Source organism: Diachasma alloeum, unplaced genomic scaffold (genome assembly GCF_001412515.2).
Source record: "Diachasma alloeum isolate Michigan unplaced genomic scaffold, Dall2.0 Dall_scaffold_00534, whole genome shotgun sequence".
NCBI classification, from domain to species: Eukaryota; Metazoa; Arthropoda; class Insecta; order Hymenoptera; family Braconidae; genus Diachasma; species Diachasma alloeum.
This window is the reverse complement of record NW_021680666.1, coordinates 347316-370946: the sequence shown is the minus strand read 5'-3', so window position 1 is coordinate 370946 and position 23631 is coordinate 347316. Positions and strand designations below refer to the sequence as shown.

Below are 23631 nucleotides of genomic sequence, written 5' to 3'. Positions count from 1 at the left end.
CTAATATTTCTAGACTTAAACGTTTTCTGGTGGAACGTTTCCCCCTCCTCTTTTCCACGTTTTGCCCCAACAAGCGACACTCACTCAATAATTGAAAATATGCATTCCACAAACATTTCGTTGTATCACAGGTACGACCCAGACACTTACTCCTGGCAACCCAATCCCAACGGAAAGTACGCCTACGGCGCAACGTGCGTGAGGAAATGCCCGGAGCACCTGTTGAAGGATAACGGGGCCTGCGTGAGGTCCTGTCCCCCAAAGAAAAAAGCGCAAAACGGCGAGTGCGTGCCCTGCGACGGGCCCTGCCCAAAAACCTGTCAAGGTGTCGAAAAAGTGCACTCCGGCAACATCGACAGTTTCAAGGACTGCACTGTCATCGAGGGCTCCATCACGATCCTAGAGCAGAGCTTCACCGGCTTCCAAAGCGTCAACCCCGACTTCACTTTTGGATCCAGATATGGGCCGATGCATCCGGATCGTTTAGAAGTGTTCAGCACCCTCAGAGAGATCACTGGGTACCTGAACATCCAGGGAGCCCACCCGGACTTCAAGAATCTATCGTACTTCAGGAACCTGGAGATAATCGACGGACGAACTCTGACGGAGCACTTCGCAGCCCTCTACATCGTCAAGACGTCGCTGGTCTCACTCGGTCTGAGTTCCCTCAAGAGGATATCCTCGGGCTGCTTCGCCATTCTCGAAAACAAGGAGCTTTGTTACGCGCAAAGCATCAACTGGACGAGAATACGAAAGTCTGCGGAATACGGGAATCTCTTGTCCAATAACAGGAATGAGACCGAATGTGTCAAGGCGGGATTGGTGTGCGATGAACAGTGCTCTAGTGAGGGATGCTGGGGTCCTGGACCTTCTCAATGCCTCTTCTGCAAGAACTTCATACTGGGGAATGTTTGCCTTGAGAGCTGCAATGCGTTACCAGGGTAGGTCAACATGAATCAATATCAGTTTCATTATTTCATTCAATTACTATTGCATTACATTTCATTCCATTACTATTGTTGCTAACAACATCCAGGATTGAAGGTACCACTTGTTAATTTTCTCCACATTGAATATTCTCCACATTGTTCACTATCAATTTGTCATTCCAATATCTCTAGAATTTATGAAGCCGGCCCTAAACTCTGCAAACAATGCCACGAAGAATGCGCAGGTACGTGTTCAGGTCCTTCTGCTGAACACTGCACCTCCTGCAAGCACTTTAGAGATGGCAAGTACTGCGTCCCCCACTGTCAAGCATTGAAATACGAGGAGAATGGGGAGTGTCGACCGTGCCACAGTAATTGTGCTGACGGATGCACTGGGCGAGAGAATAAAATAGGGCCAGGGGGTTGCAATGCCTGTGCGAAAGCCATAATAGATGACGATGTACCAGGGGAGTGTTTGCAGAAGCAAGATCCATGTCCAGATGGTTACTACTACGAGTGGATTGATCCGCAGGAGCAGGGACCGTTGAAGGCACTGGCTGGCACTGGGGCCTGCAGGAGGTGCCACCCACGTTGTAAAAAGTGCACTGGGTATGGGGTGCATGAGCAGGCGTGCCAGGAGTGCATCAAGTTCAAACGGGGGGAGCACTGCGAGGACGAGTGTCCAGCTGATCATTATGTTGAGTCTGGCACTCAGCTTTGTATCCCTTGTGCCTCTGAATGTCGAAGTTGTTATGGGCCTGAGTCCAATCAGTGTTATGAGTGCAGGAATTTGAGGGTTTATGAGAATGGTGACCCTGGGGATAATTCCACGGTGTTCAATTGCACTGGGTCGTGTCCGCCAGAGTATTCTCACAAGATTTATCCGGACGAGGGGGAGCCGTACTGCTCTGCTGCAGCAGCGGGCTCGGCATATCAACAGGAGGAAATTCCCCCTGGGGTTTTGATGGGCGTGGGGAGCATCTTGGCTGTGATCTTCGTGGTGAGCGCTATAATCATGTGGCAATGGAGACTGAGGACGAAGGCCAAAGAGAATACAGTGAAGATGACGATGGCACTGACTGGGCTGGACGACAATGAGCCACTGCATCCAACTGGTGTCAAGCCGAATCTTGCCAAGTTGAGGATTACTAAGGAGGAGGAGATGAGGAAGGGTGGGATACTCGGTTACGGTGCCTTTGGGAATGTGTACAAAGGGGTTTGGGTGCCTGAGGGTGAGAATGTCAAGATTCCAGTGGCCATCAAGGTACTTCATGACAGCACTGGTGCCAATATGTCGAAAGAATTTCTGGATGAAGCGTACATCATGGCTAGTGTTGATCATCCGAATTTACTTCAACTCCTTGCGGTCTGCATGACCTCCCAGATGATGCTGGTGACTCAGTTGATGCCACTGGGCTGTCTTCTCGATTTTGTTCGCACCTATAAGGACAAAATTGGATCCAAACCTATGCTCAATTGGTGTACACAAATAGCACGTGGTATGTCGTATCTGGAGGAGCGAAGACTCGTTCATCGAGATCTTGCAGCAAGGAACGTCCTGGTTCAAACTCCAAGTTGCGTGAAAATCACGGACTTTGGTTTAGCGAAACTGCTGGACATCAATGAGGATCAGTACAAGGCTGCTGGAGGGAAAATGCCCATCAAGTGGCTGGCACTCGAGTGCATTCAGCACCGGGTCTTCACTCACAAATCTGACGTTTGGGCGTTCGGTGTCACCATCTGGGAGATTTTGACCTACGGTGGGAGGCCCTATGAACAAATTTCTGCGAGAAATGTTCCAGAATTATTAGAGAAAGGTGACAGGCTACCCCAGCCAAAAATCTGTTCAATCGACGTTTACATGATCATGATTAGCTGCTGGTTCCTGGATGCGGAATCGAGACCGAGTTTCAAAGAGCTCGCCGACAATTTCGCCAAAATGTCGAGGGATCCTGGCAGGTACCTCGCTATCGAGGGCGACAAGTACATGAGACTTCCTGCGTATACAATCCAAGACCGAAAAGAGATGATCAGGAACTTGGCTGCTGTCGAGGACAGTACAGAGGCCGTTCTCGAAGCTGACGAGTACCTCCAACCGAAACCAAGAGGTCCTCACCTGCCAGGAGTCTCATCCTCCAGTACTTCAGGGTCTCCACGAAGCACGCCAATAAAATCCTGCTGGCCCAGTGGAGTTCCTTCCCTCACGACTGACTCCCCCACCCCTCAGAACCAACAGAACTTCGACAGGGAGATGCTGAGATACAATGCAACACATGGGGCCAGCAGCACCTCTCATGAGCCCAGTGTCTCTGGCCAGAGCTCAAATTACACTCATTCGAATGGCCACTGTGAACAGAGCAGCACTTCTGAGGGGTCCAGGTACTGCTCGGACCCTCTGAAGACGATGGATGTCAGAGGTGAGACATCTCACGTACGATAAAAATCCGCTGGATTTTTTTTTGTTTTGCATTACAGAATCCCAGTCGAAAAAACGTAGATAATTGATGCCCAAGCATTCTTGTAGAAAAAATCTCAAGAGAAAAATTCAAACAGAAATTCAAAGTCTATTGACTTTTTCTTATCGAAAATCCAATAAAATCAGCGCAAAAAATAAATGGAATTTTTTAACAGAATTCAAATAGAAATCCTATAAAAACCCCAGAGAATTCCAATAGAATTTTCTAGCCAATTCTCTAGGTCTTCTATTGCTTTTTTTAATGTGCTCTTACATTCGAACAAAAATTTATTCATCTTTCGATTGATTCATTCCTCATTATTCTCTTTATTCTGCAGATTGTGATACAACAGACGATTGTTTCACAGTACAACTCGACCCGCAATATCAACAGGCCCAAGTCGGCAATCTTAAGCTTGATCTCCCATTAGATGAAGACGATTATCTCATGCCTTCACCTAAACTACCCAATGCATCGCAGTATATGGATCTCATTGGCGATGTTAAATCTACTGGTAAAACATTAATTTCTTCAATTTTTCCAGCAGTCAATACTCAAAATTAATTATTTTACGTTTTAATTCTCCAGATTCAGAACCAAAGAGGTTGCAAAATGGCTACCGCAATCTGGAATTCCTCAGGATTACCGGTAACACATCCCTAGACAACCCAGAGTACATGTCCCAGGACGATAGCATCAGTCCTCAATCAGAAGGAATGCCAACGCCTGATCTCGATAAAGCCGTAACGAATGATGGGTTTGGTGCACAAGTGCGGCAGAGAAATTCCGAGGAGGAGTCTGATCACGAATACTACAACGATTTCGATCGACTAGAGCGGGAGTTGCAGCCGCTGAAGAAAAACGAAACAACTGTTTAGTAAAAAAATTGTTTCTGTGTCGTCACGAATTTCTTCGAAGTACTTAGGGTGTGACAATTGGATCTTTCGTGCAATGAAACAACTGCAAAAACTTATATTCTGAACGTGCCATTACAATGTGGCTTGTACATAACGTGGAGACATGGAGAGTTTTTAAAAATGTGTATAGTTTTGCGAAAATTAATTCGTAAGTCTTTATTCGATATATTTCAATTGGAATTTTATGGAGTTTTTTCATTATCAAGTGTAACGAAATATGAATGAAGAATATCAGATATTAATTTTTTTTATTAGATGAATAATGGAGAATTTTTAAAATTATCAGTCTTCAAGATAAAAAAAACGTCTCGAATAGTTTTCATTTAATTTTTGTGCCTCTGAAAATGTCTTAATGAGAAAATTTCATACAACGACCAATTGCAAACATTATTACTCCCTAATTTTACGACCACAAATGTATAAATGCGGTTTACCGCTGACTGTGATAGGATATTACTCTTTTCCATCTGACGAAGAGCGAAATTCACGAACGTGCTATGATTGATTGCATACAAACGTTTTTAACTATTAGCGTTAATTTATAGTAAGAAAATCATTCATGACTGTCAGTGTACAAAGAACTTACTGTTACCAACGAAATTGTCGCCAATTTTTTTGTCTTTTACGAAATTATTTTCGATTATTTTACACATTCGAGCTTTAATTTTCAGTTTTTCGGATGAAGTTTTAACGATTTAAAAAAAGAGATCATCTTCTAAGATTTAAAAAAACTATATTTATGCAAGTGATCAAAAAGGTTCAAAACCACAAAATTTATTGTTGTATAATAAGTAAAAATCAATAAAAAATATACTCGAAAGATTACGTCATCTTCAATCATTTAATAATTTACTCAATGCCACAAGGAACTCTTGTTTCACTTCAAATTTCATTCAATCGAATAATTTACGGTTTTTAATATGAAGTTTTAACGATTTTATGCCATTCTTAACTTATTTTAAGGTTGAAAACCATAAAATTCCCTGATTAGATTAAAAATCCCAACGAAAAAGCATTGGAAAATATAAAAAAGCAGATTATGTCATCTCCAAGATCATGTTAAATATTGTATTATGAAATGTCTATCGACCCCTCCTGTGTAAATACAACCAGAAAGAAGATTAACGATAAGGAAAAAAATCAAACTCAGTAAATTATTCCATAAAGTTAAGTTCAAACGGCACTAAGTTGCATCAACTATCATTTTTTCTATTCATGTGCCTGTGTCGTATCTATGAACCTCCACCAAGTAGATTGAAATTGCAGATTGAGACTGCAGTTCAGTCGTACGGGGATCGTAACCCAGTATTTGTCGCAATTTCCACTCGAGTATTTGAAAGGTGAACCTCTTTCAATAAAATAAGAATTTATTGTAGAGACAATGTCAAATTCTTTGCAGAGATTTTACACTTTATTTCAATAAAAAAAATTATTGTTAGTAATTTATGTCTGGGGAATTGTTTGACATAATTCTCTTGGAATGGGGATTTTCGTTTTTCACGTGAAGAAACAATGAGTTATTTTTTAAGCTTACGTCAAATCATTCGCAGGGATAATTCTACACTTTATTTTAATAATAAGCAATTGTTATTTGCAAGGTGACACTCTTTCAATAAAATAAGAATTGCTATGAACTTATATGTCTGGGGAATTGTTTGACGTAATTCTCTTGGGATGGGGCTTTTTGTTTTTCACATGAAGAAACAATGAATTATTATTTTAAGCTTGCGTCAAATCATTCGCAGGGATAATTCTACGCTTTATTTCAGTAATAAGCAATTGTTATTACTTTATATTCGAGTTGATAAAGATTTTAAATGTTACGCGTGGGGAATTGTTGGAAATAATCCTCTTGAGACAACGAATGATTATTTTACATCCACGCATGTGTGTTTACTTCAGCATGTGTGGGTCATTGTTCAACGTATGCAGGGGAATCAGTCGCGCTCGGGGCGTCATACTACGCAATCCATCGACGGTCGTCCTCCCATCGAGACCTCACAAGGTGAATTTCAAGAACTTCGTATTGATAATTCGCTTACATCACAAGTTTCGGTTGAAATAATTGAATAATAATCCGTTGAAACGAAATAAAAACCCAGCGTTTCTATTTAATTTCTCGCATTGTTTCAATAATAATAACGTTGTTCACGTTATTTTAATTATTTAAATTATTCATGATGACTATTCTGAAGTTTTCAATTAATGAAACAATTGTTATAGTTAGTTTTGCGTGACAGATAAGATGATGGAGGGCGACGAAGTAGATGATCCACATTTCCGTCATTTATTCGATGGAAATACAGCCTTCAATGTTTATAAAAAAGACATTGTCAACTTGTCAGTGGGAGCGCCGGGACCTGACCTACTCAAGAATTGCGGGAAAATGATGCTGAAGGCGACTGAACATCGAACGGTAAACAAGACAATTCCAACGACTTGTGCATCAATCCATCCATTGAATCAGTTATTTACCCTTCTCTCGATTCAAAATTTTTTTAAATTCAATAATCAGTCTAGCAATAATTGTTCATGAATTTGAGTGATGTCTTCATCGAGATCTCCACAAATAATAGATAATAACTCTTTGAATTCAAGAATTAATTCTTAACACATAATCATTAATTAATTCCAACTATTTATTTGCCCATTTAAAAAAATGAGATCGAGTCATTTCGTGAAGAAATAATAATTCTTCGCGAATAAATTGAATTCTTCAAATTATCTTATGCAAAAAATGACTCCTGAATTCTCTGAATTTAATTAGAATTCATAGACATTCAATAAATGATCCGCTTCCATTTGCAAACGAGGAAAATAAAATATATGAAAGATAATTCTTCGCATTCACAAATACAGGCAGAGGAAGAGAAAGAGGGAATGCATTATCTCTACCAGTACGGACTGACCGCAGGCCTGTGGGAATGCCGAGAAGAGCTGTCAAAATTTCTAACTCGACGTTATCAAGACTCACCCGTTAAAAGAGAGAACCTAGTGTTGACTTGTGGCGCGACTCACGGATTGCAGTTATTATTGACAACAATCTTATCACCGAATGGAGTTATATTCGTGGAAGAAGTTACTTATATGATCGCTCTAGACGCCTTCAGACAGTTTCCTCTCATAAGAATCGTTACAAGTGATTATTCACGTCTCTCAGGTGCTATTGTTGCGTCGAGGAGTGACTGAACATTTTTTTCTTTTGATTTTAGTCCCTATGAAGGAGAAAACGGTTGATCTCGAGGCTTTCGATAGAATCGTTGAGGAGGAGAAAGGGAGGAATAATTATTACTTGAGCGATCAGAAAATTTTTTGGGGAATATTTTACACTATTCCAACGTATCATAATCCCACTGGGATGGTTCTACCACGAGGTGCTCATTATCAATATTAATTATTAATATTTATATCGATTGATTTTAATTACAATGTTTTTCACTCGTGAGTTTAATTGAATTAATGTCTTCATCGATAATTAATTAATTTTTTAAATCGACGGCAATATTCGTGTGAATTAAATTCACAGATTAATCATCACAATGATTACTTGCAGATAAATGTAAAATGCTAGTTGAAATAGCTAGAAAACATTCAATAGCAGTTGCCTGTGACGACGTTTACAATCTTCTTCACTACAAAGAGGGCCCCCCACCTAGAAGATTATTGGCACATGATTCCCCAGAGGATTCAGATTACAAAGGAGGCAATGTGATATCGAATGGATCATTTTCGAAGATTCTGTCACCAGCTATTCGACTTGGGTGGATCGAAGGACCTCCACGAGTCATCAAAATTTTACGAACTTCGTAAGAGCTTCACGTTCACAATACGAAATTGTTGGAGAGGATTTTTATTTTTGTTTGTGGTTTTTTGTAGAGGAGTTCTGCAAAGTGGAGGAGCACTTAATCATTATGTCTCTGGAGTCATTACTAGTCTTCTTGAGCTTAAATATGCAGATGAGCATGTGGATTTACTTCAAAGGACATATGCAGTACGTAAAATGTGATATCGTAAATTGTGTAATGGCTTAAAATTCACGAGAAATGATATTTTGATGAAATTTGGTGATTCAGGAACGTTTAGCAGCAGTTTGTGACACGTTTGATCGTTATCTTCCTCGATGCTGCAGTTATGATAAGCCAGAGGGGGGATATTTCGTCTGGATTACACTTCCACCAGGTGACTCGACATTTCCATAATTTTAAAGAACAATTTTTATCACGTTATAGAGATAAATATAGTCTTGAATTTTTAATGAATTTACAATTCGGCAAAATTTTGTACTGAATATTCATGTTTTTATTGAAAATTGAAGTTAGTTGGCAAAATCTCATCTTCAAATTTTATTAATAATGATTTAATTATTTCCCTAAAAGTGCAGTGAATCAAAAGCTAATAAATCGGTTGTTCATTTCAGAATGCGATGCATCTGAATTCATGAAATGGTGCAGCGAAAAGTACAAAGTAACTGCAATACCAGGTTCAAGATTCTCCAACACTGGAGAGGCTAAAAATTTCCTGAGACTGAGTTTTTCATTCCATCCAGTGGAAACTCTGAGAGATGCAGCTCAGAAGTTGTGCGAGGGGATGCTGGACTACGTGAGGAACCACATGAAGAAGCCCTAGTTCTCCACCGCCTTATATTTTTGGAATAAAAAAAAACTGTACAAACCAGAGTATTAATTTACACGAGTCTATTTATTCGGTCCTAAGGAGTTCTTTTTGCTTAGTGTCTAGTAGGTTTTCAGCTTCCTTCACGTATTTATCGCAGATGGCTTCGAGTTGACTCTGAACCCTCCGCACTTGATCCTCGGAGATTGAAGGGATTTTTTTGAGGTCTTTTATCTCTTTGTTCCTGACGTCTTTGAGACTGTCTCGACATTTTATGAAGAGGGCTTTTGCATTTTTCGCTAGACCTTCTCTGTGTTCTTTTGTTATTCTGCAAATAACAATTAATAAAACTGTAAATGAATATTCATAATATTTTTAAACTGTTAAATTGAAAATTTCATTGGAAAATTGTGGAATTCACGAATTTGCCAACAGTTTTTGGTGAATAAATCAAAATCTATGGGCGATATCAAATTTTTTGTCAGAAGCTTTTTTGTAGCTCTTGAATTGTTCTATAAAAAAGATATTAACAAAAAATTACCTATTTCGTATGGATTTCGAGATATTCTCCAAAACGTAATCTCAACTCTAGAGGAATTGAAAAAAAAATTGTTTTGTATTGTACATACTTTGGTATTGGCACAAAAACAGTCGTTCCATCCTGTTGAGGATTTAAATTCAATCCACTCTTGCTGATGGCATCGAGGATCTGGGGAATAGCTTGCGGAAAAGTCGTGACGTTGAGGACAACGACTTTCGGTTTCCTGGAGATTTGCGCTAGCTCCTGGAGCATGAAATCCTCCCCCTCGAAATTAACAACAACCTGTTCAATGGAGCCAATGGATGACCTGAGAGAGACGTACGTCATGAAGTTCTTCTTCATCTCCTCAACGGCATAATCCATCTGCCTCGTGAATTTATCAACATTGATGACTTCCGAGAGTTCGTTCATGTCGACATTCTGAGATTTTCCAGATTTTTTCTTGTCAGCTTTCTGCTTGACTTTCCCAAGAGCCGGGGAGACGGAAAATGTCCTCTCAATCCCTCGATAAACTGTTTTTTGAGGGAATAATACAGCTGATGCTGTTCCATTGCTGATAGAACACCCGTCATTTCTGGAGACGAAACGCAAGGAAATGTTACGAACCGTGTGCTGAACAGGTGAAAGAACAACTGACGATTTGTGTGAGGCTCTCGATAATATCAGGAATAAATGTCTCATTGTGTTTGCGGAACTCGTGGACCCACGAGTGATTGATAATCCTGACTGCCATGATGGTTTTGCAGACTAGTTGAGACACGTAGTAGTGATTCTGTGAACTCCCGTCGACAATCAGCTGTTGTGATGTTCAAAACCATGAATTGTTGATAAAAAGTTTCTCAAGAATCGTTAAAAGATATCTAATAAGTAATTATTGGTATTTATTCGATAATCATCGGTATCTAATCATTTATTTATTCGTATTTCGGTCGTAAAGCATTCATTTTTCCCTCTACGCATGCCCCGCCCTCGATTTCCCCTACTGCGCATCTGCCATGCGCACCCCGTTCACCGCCATCTTGATCCATTGTCCGACGCACGATTCGCATCGTTTGGACGTATTTCGCTCGCGTAGCGATGAAATCTCCTTGAAAACGCGTTAAAACCGTCGACGTGGCGTCCAGGGAGTGACTCCGCATCTCAGTAAACATTTATTTCCTGAATTATCCCTGCAATTGTCCTTAAATCATCTAATTATTAGTATTCTGTCCATTGCGCAGGCTTCGGCAGTCACGTCCCCCACTGCGCAGCCGTCTCGCGCAGCCTGTGCGACGCCATGTTGATTCTCGCACAATTCCCCGACTGCCGGCTCGAGCGGACGTATTTTGCTGTTGTAGCCGTGAATTCCCCTGAAATCGAGTTAAAATCGTCGGCCTGGTGTGCAGGAGGTGCCCCCGCGCCTCATTACACATTAATTTCCCGTAATTTCTCAAGTATTTACATTATTATTCGATTATTGGCGATTGGAAGCATCTGCCAGGCATTTCCCATTGCGCAGCTGTCTCGCGCAGCATGCACGACGCCATCTTCATTCCTTTGTTCTCGATGCATTTATCGACTGGTGGATTCTGTGGACGGCTGGAGAAGCTGTACGTGGGGGATCACCTCCTGTACCGACGGTATGACCTGCAGAAGGTCACCCGGGGGGTGTGAAATATTTTCTTTTGTGATTTTAGTGATGGTGATTAGTTTATTAGTATTTTTAACGGATTTCTTTGTTTGTGGGGATGAGGGCTGGTAACACAGTGGTGATTCCTTTGTTCTCGAGTCAGTGATCGATCAGTGGAGATATGTGCAGTGTTTTAACCCGTGGATTCTCTAAAATATCGACTGTCCGATGTCCAGGAAGTGATGTGAACGACTTGTGCGGGGGCGTGAGTTACCGAGTGTTGTTTTTTGAACGAGTACCGAGTGTTGCGTTGCGAACTGTTGCTGAGGATGATTCCAAGGGGTTCAAGGACTTGATGATGATTTGCTCGAGTGGACGACAGGTCTCCTGGACATCCGACTTCTCGTGTCCAACAATGGTTCAACAATGTTCAACTGACGGTGAGTTTTTACAATTCTTTGTTTGTATTTTTTTTTTTATTATTGAGAAAATGTGCGAGGAGGGTTTTTTTAAATTAAATGGATACTTTTATTGTTTCAAATCTATATTTTTGGAATTGAAGTGAGATGTGAAAATTTTACAAAAATGCAAAACATTGAAAGCTCAGTGAGTTCTAATTAATCATTATTTTTTTTATATTTTTTAATCTGAAAGGAAGCGAAATTTTTGTGAATACCTTTCTTGGGAAGAAGAATCATAGCTACTAAAATAAATCCTGCGAAAAATTCATCATCTCCCACAATTCTGAAAATAGTCACCAAAACCAAAGGTCGAATAGAAATTTTCGTATTTTACAAGTGAATTTAGACCCGAAAAGCGTGAAAAAATTAAGTTTCTGATAGAGTTATTATTCCTGAAATAACATCTATTATAATAAGAAGTAATAGACGAGGGGAAAGTGAGATACGTTCAAACATAGATACCCCCCCCCCAGCGTCATCGTTCAACGTTCTCAGTCTATTCCATGCTATTATCTCAATTAATCAACTTCTCACTGTACTTGTCACGCATATGATGTACACTAAATTGATGTCGTTTGACACCAGTTGCCGGATATAACGAATTCCTGAGTGGTGAGGTATTATCTAAAGCTTCCATGAATAATTGCCGTTATTTGTGATGAAATTGTTGACAAATCAGTTGCTAATTTACGGAGAAACTTGGAAACAATTCGTGACTAAAGGGAATAATGGAGATGAAGTTGTTTTCTTGGTAGTCCCTTGGTACATATCTCTCTTCACTCAAGTCGTAAAATTTTCCCAAGACTCATCATCGCGCTCTCACAGCTCATGCTCAACATTCTGCCAACATGTGTCGAGCGTTTCCCCCATTTTCCACTCGAAGAATTTCGAAAAATTTCTCGAGTAGTATAGAACCTGTTAGTTTGGATTCCTATCCAGTGTGAAGAGAAAAATACGTTTGATGAGGGACTGGAGGGAATAGCAATAAATCAAAATAGAGTTTAAAATTCTAGCAGAAATAGCTGGAGTGTGAATAATCCACGGGGATTAATAGCAAAAAAATAGTCTGTAATAAAATACAAATCGTTGACATTGAAGTAAATGCACAAATTTCCACAATTTTTCATTATTACGAACAAAGCATAAAATTCTAGCCACTTTATGCACCTATAAATGCTGATCGGGATAATTTTGAAAAGTACTATTTGAACTCAGTTGAGGTGAAAAAAATGGAATCGTCAAAAAACAGGAAAAACCCTGAAGTCCTCTATTGATACCTCAAACCCACGAATATAATTTTTATATCCATGTCCTGCCAGAACCATTACATTTTTACGATCGCAAAGAGCCAGTGGTTTATAGCTCCACTGGGGAAAATGGTCTTTGAGACGTGCAATGGTTTCAACCCTTGAATAAAAAAAAGAGTAAGGGAGACGTTTCAATAATACTCGACGATGTTCCTGAGGGATGGAGAGAAGTCGTGGGAAATTTAGATTTATTGTCGATGAACAGATTAGAGTCCCAATAAAATAAACAACTGAGAACGCTAAACGGGGATATTTTTCTCAGAAAGAAGGAAGGGATTAACAATATAGGTGTTAACACGGATATTCTTCAGTCCCTAGCACTGTTAGAAAAAAATTTGAAATTCCATGGACAGTCGGCTCGTAATTCTCAGGCGAGTGACATTGAATTTCCAACAGTGAAAATTTACCGATTTTTTTTTACTTTAGAGGTTTCTTCCCAGTTGAGTCGTTTGAATCGTATCGCTCGTTGAGGAGATAACAGAAAGGTTCATTTCACCCCACCCTCCCCTAACCCATCCTGTCGGTGGAGACAATCAACAGTCTCCCCTCGAACAATAACCGAAAAATCCATTGAAGACAGACTAATCCATGATTAATCCTCTCCTTATCCCCCCGGGGCAAACGACACCCCCTCGATCCAAGAGGTATCCCCTCACGTGTAAACACTCTTTCTAAGCACAAGGGGTTAAGAAAAACCGCAAAACAAAAAGAATAAGCGAGGGAAAAGCCCTCGGTAAAGAGAGGCCAAGTGGAGGGTTTTTGTCAGAGGTTTCGAAGCCGGCGAAACGACAGTACGACACCGACACACGAGTGCATATAAACCCAGGGGGGGTTTTGTTGGTGGCGATGATGGCGCTTTGCCGGTGGGAGGCTAAACCCGTGAGCCAAGGGGGAAAAAAAGAAAATATTCATCTCTCCAATGGTGTTTGTCGCCGTGTGCATGTATGTGTGTGAAGTGTATGCGCGCGCAACGGCTTTGTCTGATTGTGGAGTTGCTTGGGGTGGGGCAGAGAGGGAGAAGCTTATGTGTGCGGAGAGACTAGCGCACCACGAGGGGGCAACGTAGGTCCACGGTATACCCATGGCGGACGGGCTAAAACTCGCTGAAGCAACTTGCATCCTTTCAGTGTTTCAGTCGGCCGCTGAACCCGCGCGCCGCACGATCGTGTGGTCTGTGATTATTCGTTGAAGGATTTTTTCCCCCCTCGTTCTTGTTTATTTTTCGTTCATTTTTTTTTTGTTCGTCATCGTTTTTGTGTCGTGAAGCAAAAAATTCGGGATTTATAGCGGCTGTTTTCGGAGCATTTGCCGTGCATGAACGTGAGATTTAATTAGGAGTGATTTTTATTATTTGGAAAATACGGGGAGACAAGTTATCTTGGGGGGATATTTTTGGTTTTTGTGGACTCGTGGATCATCATTGGTTTACCAGAGGGATTCTCACTGGAGTGGAGGAAAAAAATTGCCTGCATGGTGAGTGACAATTGCCAATTGCTTGGAACACTGTTTAGGGACTATTGTTGTCGAGTTTTTTGTTTAAATTTTCGAAGTTGTCGACGTGCGCAGGTGTCGCTGCGCGATTACACAGGGCGCACGGACGCTGCGGATTCTGGAGGAATTCGCGGTGGAAATTTTTCTCTTTGTTTTCCTTTTTTTTTGGGCTTGATTAGGTGATTCAGGGGGATTTGGGAAGATTTGTCGGTGGATTGAAAACAAAAGTAGTTTATGATTGGACTGTAGTGAGGCAGGTTTCGCAAACTTGGAGGTTGGAAAGAAGAGGTACACCGGGTGGAAAGTGATACGGGCATAGACGATTGGCACATAACTATTGGTGGGGGTTAACTCTCTTTTTTATGCTTCGAAATGATTTTTTTTAATGGCAGGGAAGTAAAACGTGATGCAAGGTGATTTTTAATGATTCGCTGATTGATGTTGAATTAATGCGTTAATGAGTGGGTTGAGGGGAAAATGTCAGCAGATATTTTTTGTTGGAAATTCAATTCTCTACAAAAAAGGTAAAGAGACGTTTCCTCCAAAACTCGATAGTTTAGAAGATAAATACATAATTGTCAATTCAGTTTTTTTGAAGATTCTCTGTTGCAACTTTTTAAATACGTAATTATTTACATAATGGAGGATTTGATAGAAAAATATCAAGGGACACTTTTTATTAGAAATTGAATTATTTCCAAGAAATGTCTGAGGACATTCAACTCTTCTTTTTTACGCTCCGAAATTATTTTTTGAAACAAAGAAGCAACAGGAAACGATTAAAACTCAATGAAAATTAATTTTTCATTTTTGTCATTGAATGTTGAATTATCCCGTTAATTAATCTGCCGACATTTCCCTCCAAGCCAACTCGTTTCCCAGATAAACAAAAAGCAGAACCAAAAAAAATCGCGAATTTCATGAATTACCATTTTTCTACGAAAACATTCTGCGAAATAAAAATTGCAACTCTTGTGTTAAATGATAGCAATGACCACTTCTCACGAATAATTACGCAAAGCCATTCATTAGTCAGCTGAAAAAAAAAAACATAATCAGAATTTACGACCGATGAATATTATCAATCTCCCTTGATTCGAGTGAAAAAAATTGCGCAGGAAATAGGTGCAAACTCTCAATGCCATATTTCCCAATAAATTCTTAATTTCAAAAAATTGTTTAGCGATCTAGGAGGTTGATTGCAGCTAGTGGATTCTACGTGACTGATTCGAGTCAATAAACACAGTACCGCATTTATGCAACACATAATTATCCTTTTATTTCCCATTGAAAAGAAACTATTGTTGGAAATGAATTATCAATACCTCGTTCTATCTTCTCGCTTTCTGCATCTCCAAGGTCACAAAAAATCCCCCCCCCCTCCCCTTAATTTTATATTCAATGAGAATGACAGTCTCAAGGGGATAATAAACGTAGGTTATCGATAACTATTATTACGATATTTATTAAATTGTTGGCGTGTATGCCAGCATCCGCTTTGCGTGTATGAAACATTTCTCTCTTGACTCGGAGTCCCTTTTATTCTGTTTCTTCACGGTATGCTCAGCAACGAAAATAAATGTAAAAAAAAATGTAAACGAGGGCTCTAATAAATTACAGGTGTTTTCGATCGGGCCTCTGGGTTAAATAAAAGAGTTGAGGAGGAAAAGAAATGGAAGTTGAAATAATTGAACTTCACAGGGGCCGATATCTCCACGTGCTTCCGGTGTTAATCACGAAGGCCTGGAGATGAAGTAATGTTTACATTCGAGTCTGTTATTAGTTTCAACAGTATACGAAGTAGATTTTTCTAAGACAACATTTTTTCATCAATTGATTAGTGATTTATTCACCTACGACATCACAATAAATTTTACATTTTGACTCTTCTGATCCTTTGTGATTTTGAAATATCTTTCTATTTACAAATTACGGTCTGAGATTTTTTATCTATCTATCATTCTATCATCTTAAGAAGCATTTCCATTAAGACATTATTATTTTTTTCTAGTTGAATATGTTTCAATTAATTTTTTCTAATAGAATATTTCATTATTATTTCGATGCATTGATTTCAATCTCCATTTTTTTTTACACTTTTGTCCTGACGAAAGAGCCAATTATTTTATTACTCTAGCCCCGTGTCCCCCTCGAAATGAAATCTGTCAGTGACGGGCAGGGGTATTAATCGAAACAGGTAGATGGAAGAGGGGTGAATTGAAAATGGATAGGTTTTGGCAAATCCGCCATACGGCCAGTCGTTCATTATCGCCCAGCCACTCCAATCGTATTACGTGCTATTGGAATTGAGCACTGGTGACAATTCAATGGATGAGGGGGGGGGGCTGAGTGGTGAATTTGATCTCCAGCGTGTGCTTGGTTGGTCTGTACTGGCGCTTGGGAACGCCTGACTCAACCAGTGCCAACCCCAGTGCTCCTTGTCGCAGTACGACAATCGATATTTGTTGCTGCATGAAAAAAAAATATGTTGATTGGTTGACAGTAATTCATTTGCTGAGGCTGCCCCGGCAAATTAGTGTGCTAATTGTTTTTTTTCTGTTTCATTCAACTTTGAGATGTTAATTTCTTTTATTCAACAAGTTATTCATTCATCGTTGAGAATTTTAATCATTCGCTTTCTGCTATTCCTTCGAATAAATCGGAATAAAACGTCTCGGGGAGGAAAATGAAAGAAAAAAAATTGTTTTTTCATGATTAATAATTTTTCCATAAATGTTAAAATGGCATGGGTATTACCCAATACTACATGTTTTCCCACGTACACGGGAGTGTCTCTCGACACCTCCATAGACTCGCAATATCCGTAGACTTTATTTTTTTTTATTTCTCAAACGTTGAAGTGCTCGTAAAGAATAGCATCCCCGGGACGCCCCGAGAGACAACGATTCTCCTATTGTCTCTGGTTATTCAGAGACGGGTTATATGAATCTCACACCCCTCCTCTCCCCTCCCCTGNCCCCCCCCCCGCGCATTATCACTTTTGTTTTTTCAGAGACGTGGAAGCCGATTGATTGTCTGCTCCTCACAATGCACATCAAAGTGTGTATTTCATGAACGAGATTGCATCTTGTGGGATGGGGGAGGAGTGAATGTCGATTTTCATGCTTGCTCAATCGTCGATAAATCGAAAATGGCTGAGTGGAATTTGCCAATTTTTTTCCATTCTCGAAATAATTTTTCAAGCTTCAAAATGATTCGCGATTTTTTGAAATTGTATCGTTTGGGCAACGAGATATTGTCGATTGAACACGGTTTTTATTTTAAAATTATTAAAATTATTACATAATGGGATTTTTGGGTAATGACTTGGCAAATTTTTTATTCAAGTTTATGCGAGGCATCTCTTCGGCTTCCTTTAGGGGTAGAGCGAGTTATTCGAGGCCTGTTGTACGCTGGTTGAATTGAAAAAGAGAGAACCGTCAATATTTACCGGGTTTATCGACCCCCCATTGTGGAAGCCAGACTACAGAATCATTATTTTCACTGTAGAAACTTGAAATGAGGAATGGAGAGGGATATGTTACATAAAAATGGTACCACGTACTTTCGATCAAATCTCGGATGACCCACATGGGGAGTTTTTTTCGGGGTAATGAGGGGATTCAGGAGTGACGTTGATAAATTGGGAGATATTTCATATCATAATTTTGTGGGATTTTTTTTTCATCTTTGAGGCTGAATTAGTGGGCATTCGTAATTGATGGCCATTAGGCGATACATTCTTCTGATTGTTCTAATGGATGAAATTACTCATTCATTTTTTGATTCTGGATGATGAAACTGGTCGAGATGAGATGTTGCATGAATTTTTTTTTCACGGGATGAAGTAATGAAATTCAAGTTTTTGATAAAAAAATACTCGATATGGACTTGAGGACGTCTTTGGGCTCGTCATCAGCGTGCTGGCCCTATAAACCAAAGCGTCCCAGTAGCGCAGGTTCGAGTCCCGGTGATGAAAGTTTTTTTCATCGCCGGAAAACGAACCCAGTGCATGTGGAGTTAGTTATGTGGAGTTAGATATAAGTTTTTTTTACTAGATATGGACTTGTTTATTTTTTTTCAACATCTTAAAGTGAATAAAAATGACTTTGATGATATTTTGCATAAAATAATCCCTAACGTACTTACTCCGAACTTCTCAATGGTGCAGTTAAACTCCCGGAGAATGAACCAAGGGACAATTAACGAGTCAGACAATTATCCTGGGTCCAGGGAATGATGAACGAGGTCGCTGGCACTTTTTATCCTCTTCACGAGGAGTATATTGCCATTACCAGCGTCATTACCGTCACCATTATTTTTTGTTAAGGCTCGTTGTGTGGTTAAAATATTATGAGTTGAGTAAAAAAAAAATAACAATTCCTTATTTTTATTCACTCCCTTAACGGTATTTTAAAGAATTCTAAATTCGATACTGTCGAGTTTTATTCTATTTCTTTGATCTACTTCCTGCACGATAGCGTTAAAATAGATTCCTCGTATGTCAGGGAGATATCATTTTTCGTAATGCACAGTGGGATCAAAGGGTGGATAATAAATCATGGCCTCAAACGTTTAAAAATCGATGGAATGATTCGGCGAATGGAGATATTACTTTATCAATTCAAAAATTAATTCGAATTGTTGTGGATATTTCAACCTACTCATTTTAATACATCATGAAGATATGAATGAATCCTCAAACTTATGTCTTCAACTTCTCAAGGCTATCCTCAAGTTTCTTGTAAGACTGGTGGGCGTTGAACTTTGAAACGATCCGGATGACTTTCTTCTTTTTTTTTTTCTCGAAAATGAAATTTCTCGAGGAATGACTGTTCATTCCTCATTCATTCGGCTTTCGGGTGATAATTGAACGGCTGGGGTGACAGGAATATTCGGAATTTCAGAGAAATCTAGAATTCCTTGGGGTTAACAGTCGTTTTTTAAATAAAAAAAACATTGATTTAACACTTATCCATGTCCTATTTTGACCCTTGAGACCCTTATGACCCTCATGACTGATGATGGGAATTCTCACGGCCGGGACGGTCAAAATTAAAATTAAAAATCAACGGCATAAAGCCCACTGTTCTCACAGGAATCAAAAGTAGAATAAAAAAAACTTCCTCATTTTTTTCTTCTTTCCGGCTATTTTTCCGTCTTTTTCTGGTCTTTCCATATCAGTCTGAGTGCTATCCGCTTCTTGGCCTGGTCAACCACTCGACACGAATGCCACTTGAACGTACTCCAACCTTCCGTTGATGATTTTGGGAATGACACTCCAGGTGGAGAGGAAACATAAAAATCATCAAATATTTTTGGCATTACCGTTTTACTCCATTCACTAATTAATGACTAATAATTTCAATTCATCGAAATGACACATTTTAGTCAAATGAAACTCTTTTTTTAGACTCATTTTTTTAAAAGTAATTAATCAACACATTTATTTCAATGAAAATATTTTGATTACGTGAAATAAATTATCAATTCATCATGCATAAATGCTTTAAAAATTACGACTGAACTTTGCTTGGAATTAGTTTTTTTAGTTTGCAAAATACAACAATCAATCGAAAAGAAAATTAATTAACGGTAACGAAGATCGAGAGAAAATAAAGCATTGGCTATGATCGGGAAAATTAATGACTCCCCTCAGTGCATTGGATACGTTGTGTATAATTGAAACTCACCGTGAATTTATAGTACCCCACATGTTGCAAATACCTCTCATCCACAATTTACTGTTCATTACAATTTCCCTCCAACACTGACATTGTCCTGTATCAGCAGGAGGATGAGTCCAACGACTCTCAGACAATTTTCTCTGAATAAAGATGAGTCACTACTGACTCCTTTATGCCTATTTTTTAATGATCTATTTATATAATTTTGTCGCTTCTTTTTGTCTCAGGAGTCGACTCATTCTCTCTCACAAAACAATGACCGGCATTCGATCCCACTGTCGTTAAAATTTTTTTTTTTATTTAAATCCAGGGGGAACAAGTGCGTCGTATATTTCGAATATAAGAGAAGTCTAAGTGAGCATGTGCTCCTCCTACTTGGTTTGGTCGAGAACTCGAGGTTAAATATATCTTTGCTTCTCCTAACAATTTTCATCCTCCTGTTACTCACTATCTTCTTCATTTTGTACTCTCCTTTTGAGTAGTACTGTTGAGCGGTTATGAGAAATTGTACTGGCATTATAGGAGGGAAAATAAAAAGTCTGAAAATTCACCTTTTGTTTCAGTTCGCATTGTTAATTGATAGAATTTCAAAAAATTAAACATTCTACTTCTCTTTTTATGGAGAATTCTCTGTATTCTCTTGACAATGCATTCCCTTTGTCTTCTATTTACATGTTTCCATTGAAAACAAAAAATATTCATTTGAATATTTTTAATAGAAGTGCTGGGATTTTATGGCAGGAGGAACTAAAAATAAAGTACGAATGGAATGGCGATAAGAACACAACGGGAATACGAATAGAAAAATATAAAGTTGTTGAAATTGAAGTCAGAGTAAATAAATAAAATTATTTGATGCTGTCCAACGTGAGGAGTTCATTTCGAAATTGAAACATGAATTGTCGATACATTTAGCCATGAAAAATTCTAATTGCATAATTGCAAATTTCGTCTGACTCGTTTACGCAATGCAGCTGGGTGGGTAGTGGTGTTAAATATGGTCCACACGAAATATTCGATGGGCCACCCGGCAATTACCTTCACTCGAGCCTCTCTTATTTTTTTTCGTTGCTAAAGAGTAGAACACTCTCGTTTTTTACCCTCAGGCAGTTTATGCGGGCACGGGATGTGAATAATAGAGGCGATCCTGTCGATTATGTTGCGTTTGACAGGGAAATTTCAGGGATTGCTAGTATAGGGGGCTCTAAAAATTTAGAAGATGGATTTTTTTTCAACCGAAACTAGAAAATAATGCATTAAGTGGAAATTGAAATATTTGACGTAAAGAATAAAAAAATGTAGCTTTTTCCTTCACTGTGAAACATTTATGCCTGAAATTTTCGATACACTTGTTGGAAATTCTAGTCACAGGGATTTCATAATTAGAAATTCAAATCTATGGCAACTGTAATCTAGGTGGGGTGCATTCGGAATTCAAAGCCAAAAAAAAACGAAGTCGGTGAGTTTTTCAAAAATATTTGCGAAACTAAGGGAGACAGCGAATTTTTACGAAAATTTGGGGGGGAAAGGGGGTGGTTTTCATAATTAGAAATTCAAATCTATGGAAACTGTAATCTAGGTGGGGTGCATTCGGAATTCAAAACCAAAAAAATGGACTCGGTGAGTTCATAAATGGACTTGGTGTAGTTTTTCTAAAATATCTTCGAAACTAAGGGAGATAGCGAATTTTTACAAAATATTGGGGAGAGAAATTTTCATAAAAATTCGCCATTTCCCTTAGTTTCAGAAATATTTTGGAAAAACTCACCGACTCCATTTTTTTGGTTGTGAGTACTTGATCCCCCCTCCTCACCATCCCCCCCTTTGCAAAATCCGCCCTCCTCACATTTGAAACTCCCGATATTTAGCCACCCCTTCCTATGTATGGGGCACTTACGCCCTTTAAATTCCTCGGCCGCAATTTTCTAGCTGTATTTGAAAATTTTCTAAAATTGAGAAAAATTGAGCATTGGTTTTAGAAAATATTAGTTCTTAAAAACAATCCCCAAATTAGTTAGTTTTTATGATCCCATCAAGGATAACGCTTAAGAACAAGAGTTTCTAAAATCTAGGAACTAGTTTCTAAAGCTAATCCACTGTTTTCTATGTGTATGGCGGTCGCTCCCTTCCCCGCGTGTGCCGCCCCAAAAATGGGAAAAAACAATTTTTTTTTTGGTCCAAAAAATCCCCGGATCGCTAAATATCCTTTTATCTGGGACCTTTCTATCCTTCTCTATTTTTCCAGCTGTAAGGCTCCGAGTGCTCCAAACGTGTCTAGAATGTTTCGATATTTTTGTTGCATACATAGCAACGAGAGGGATTTTGCATGAGATTTTGTTGGAAAAATTTCCCGATCGTTATGCCGGAAAACTTGAGCAAAATTTTCTACAATTTGAAACACAAGGGGCATTCGGTTGAATTATTCCTCCCATCTGAATTTCACTCTTCGCACATGTCAATGCCTAGTATAGATGACTTTGCAACTATGGTATCATGTTATAGAGAATCCCATTATCGGAAGTAGTCGTATTTACTTTTGGCCTTTGGTTAGTAGAACTGCTTCCGATTCTCACAAATTATGATTGTGAAAATCACCATAATCTTATGTACCGCATACAAAAAATTACAATATCCGTTACAAAATAATCCTCAACAATATTTTTTCGTTACCTGAACATTCGAATTTTCAATATCAAATATTTTTGAAAAGGGTAACAAAGAAAAGAAGTTCCTAGTTTTTATTTTTAAAAAATCACTCATTTAGGGATAATTCTTAATAAATTTCTCTTCGTACTATCGAATCCACAGTAATTTCCCTTGCAATGCTCATAAGATTTCAATTACCTCGAAGAATTTCCTCCTGCAATTGATGACCTTATGGTGGTATGGTTGGACATAATGGATGAAATGTCGCGCCGGAAATAACAGAAGTGTCTCTTTCGGTCACTAGTGTATCCCTCACCCTCTCCCTCTGAATTCCATTAGAAGCATCACTATCTTTTCGTCTGCTTCCACTTGCCAAATGAGAATCAGGGAGTAACTAGTCTTCTCAGCTCTTCTCGCTATTACGGTTGAGCATTATCTCCAGACACTCGACTACATAAAGTTCATAATCAAAATTGGAGAAGTTGGCGAAGTGGTTGTGCCCTCGTTCTTCAACTTTTAGTCACTCTTTTTGGTCTGGTTCATGGTTGGGATGGAGTTGGCTCATTGGATTAAGTGGTAAGTCTCACTTCCTATTTCTGGGGGAATTAATGGCCGGAAATTTCAGTTGCGCATAGCTTTTTGGTAATCTCGAACTACAAGTTGAGTAATTAGCTGGGGCTCCTAATTGCACATTAATTTTTCCTCTTTTTTTTATTGAAAGGACATCTTCAGCTTGAGTGTTTCCAATATGGAGTGGATATGAAGCATGATAAACCTCCAATAGAAGATGCAATTTATTTAATGATGAAGACCTTTTGAATCTAAAACGAGACGAGATCTTCGTCGCTAATTGCTTCGAATTGAAAAATTCCACGTCTCCTGAATCTTTAAAATTCCCTTCTGGTCACGAACTGGAACTCTGACACTTGTGAATGACTCTCACATGCAGTAATTCTGGAAAAAAACGTTTAGTTGA

At 39.1% G+C, this 23631-nt stretch overlaps 3 protein-coding genes across 6 annotated transcripts in view; 2 read left to right on the top strand and 1 right to left on the bottom strand.

The window, feature by feature from the left end:
* The window catches only part of LOC107042890 (epidermal growth factor receptor), a 35885-nt gene extending 31600 nt beyond the window's left edge, over positions 1-4285 (top strand). The window contains exons 4-7 of the mRNA XM_015264125.1: positions 132-941; positions 1122-3346; positions 3723-3899; positions 3974-4285. Coding sequence (XP_015119611.1) covers positions 132-941; positions 1122-3346; positions 3723-3899; positions 3974-4263 — 3502 coding nt within the window. The 3' untranslated portion in view covers positions 4264-4285. The remainder of the gene's footprint in view (positions 1-131; positions 942-1121; positions 3347-3722; positions 3900-3973) is intronic.
* Positions 4286-5448: 1163 nt separating this feature from the next.
* LOC107042891 (2-aminoadipate transaminase) lies at positions 5449-8985 on the top strand. Of its 4 annotated transcripts, none has more exons than XM_015264127.1 (9): positions 5449-5642; positions 6205-6307; positions 6530-6718; positions 7162-7441; positions 7515-7676; positions 7856-8108; positions 8179-8293; positions 8376-8481; positions 8720-8985. In XM_015264127.1, exons 1-9 carry the CDS (start codon positions 5518-5520, stop codon positions 8926-8928), a joined length of 1542 nt encoding a protein of 513 aa, XP_015119613.1. In that variant the 5' UTR covers positions 5449-5517; the 3' UTR covers positions 8929-8985. The 4 variants fall into 4 exon arrangements, with proteins under 4 accessions (XP_015119613.1, XP_015119614.1, XP_015119615.1 ...); XM_015264128.1 differs by having other exon boundaries at positions 5576-5642; positions 6543-6718; XM_015264129.1 differs by lacking the exon at positions 5449-5642 and having other exon boundaries at positions 6041-6307; positions 6543-6718.
* LOC107042892 (ribosome-recycling factor, mitochondrial) lies at positions 8926-10195 on the bottom strand. The gene is made up of 2 exons (XM_015264132.1): positions 9543-10195; positions 8926-9241 (listed from the first exon to the last, which is right to left on the bottom strand). The coding sequence occupies exons 1-2, from the start codon at positions 10133-10135 to the stop codon at positions 9001-9003; spliced, it is 834 nt and encodes a 277-aa protein (XP_015119618.1). The 5' UTR covers positions 10136-10195; the 3' UTR covers positions 8926-9000.
* Positions 10196-23631: the final 13436 nt, after the last annotated feature.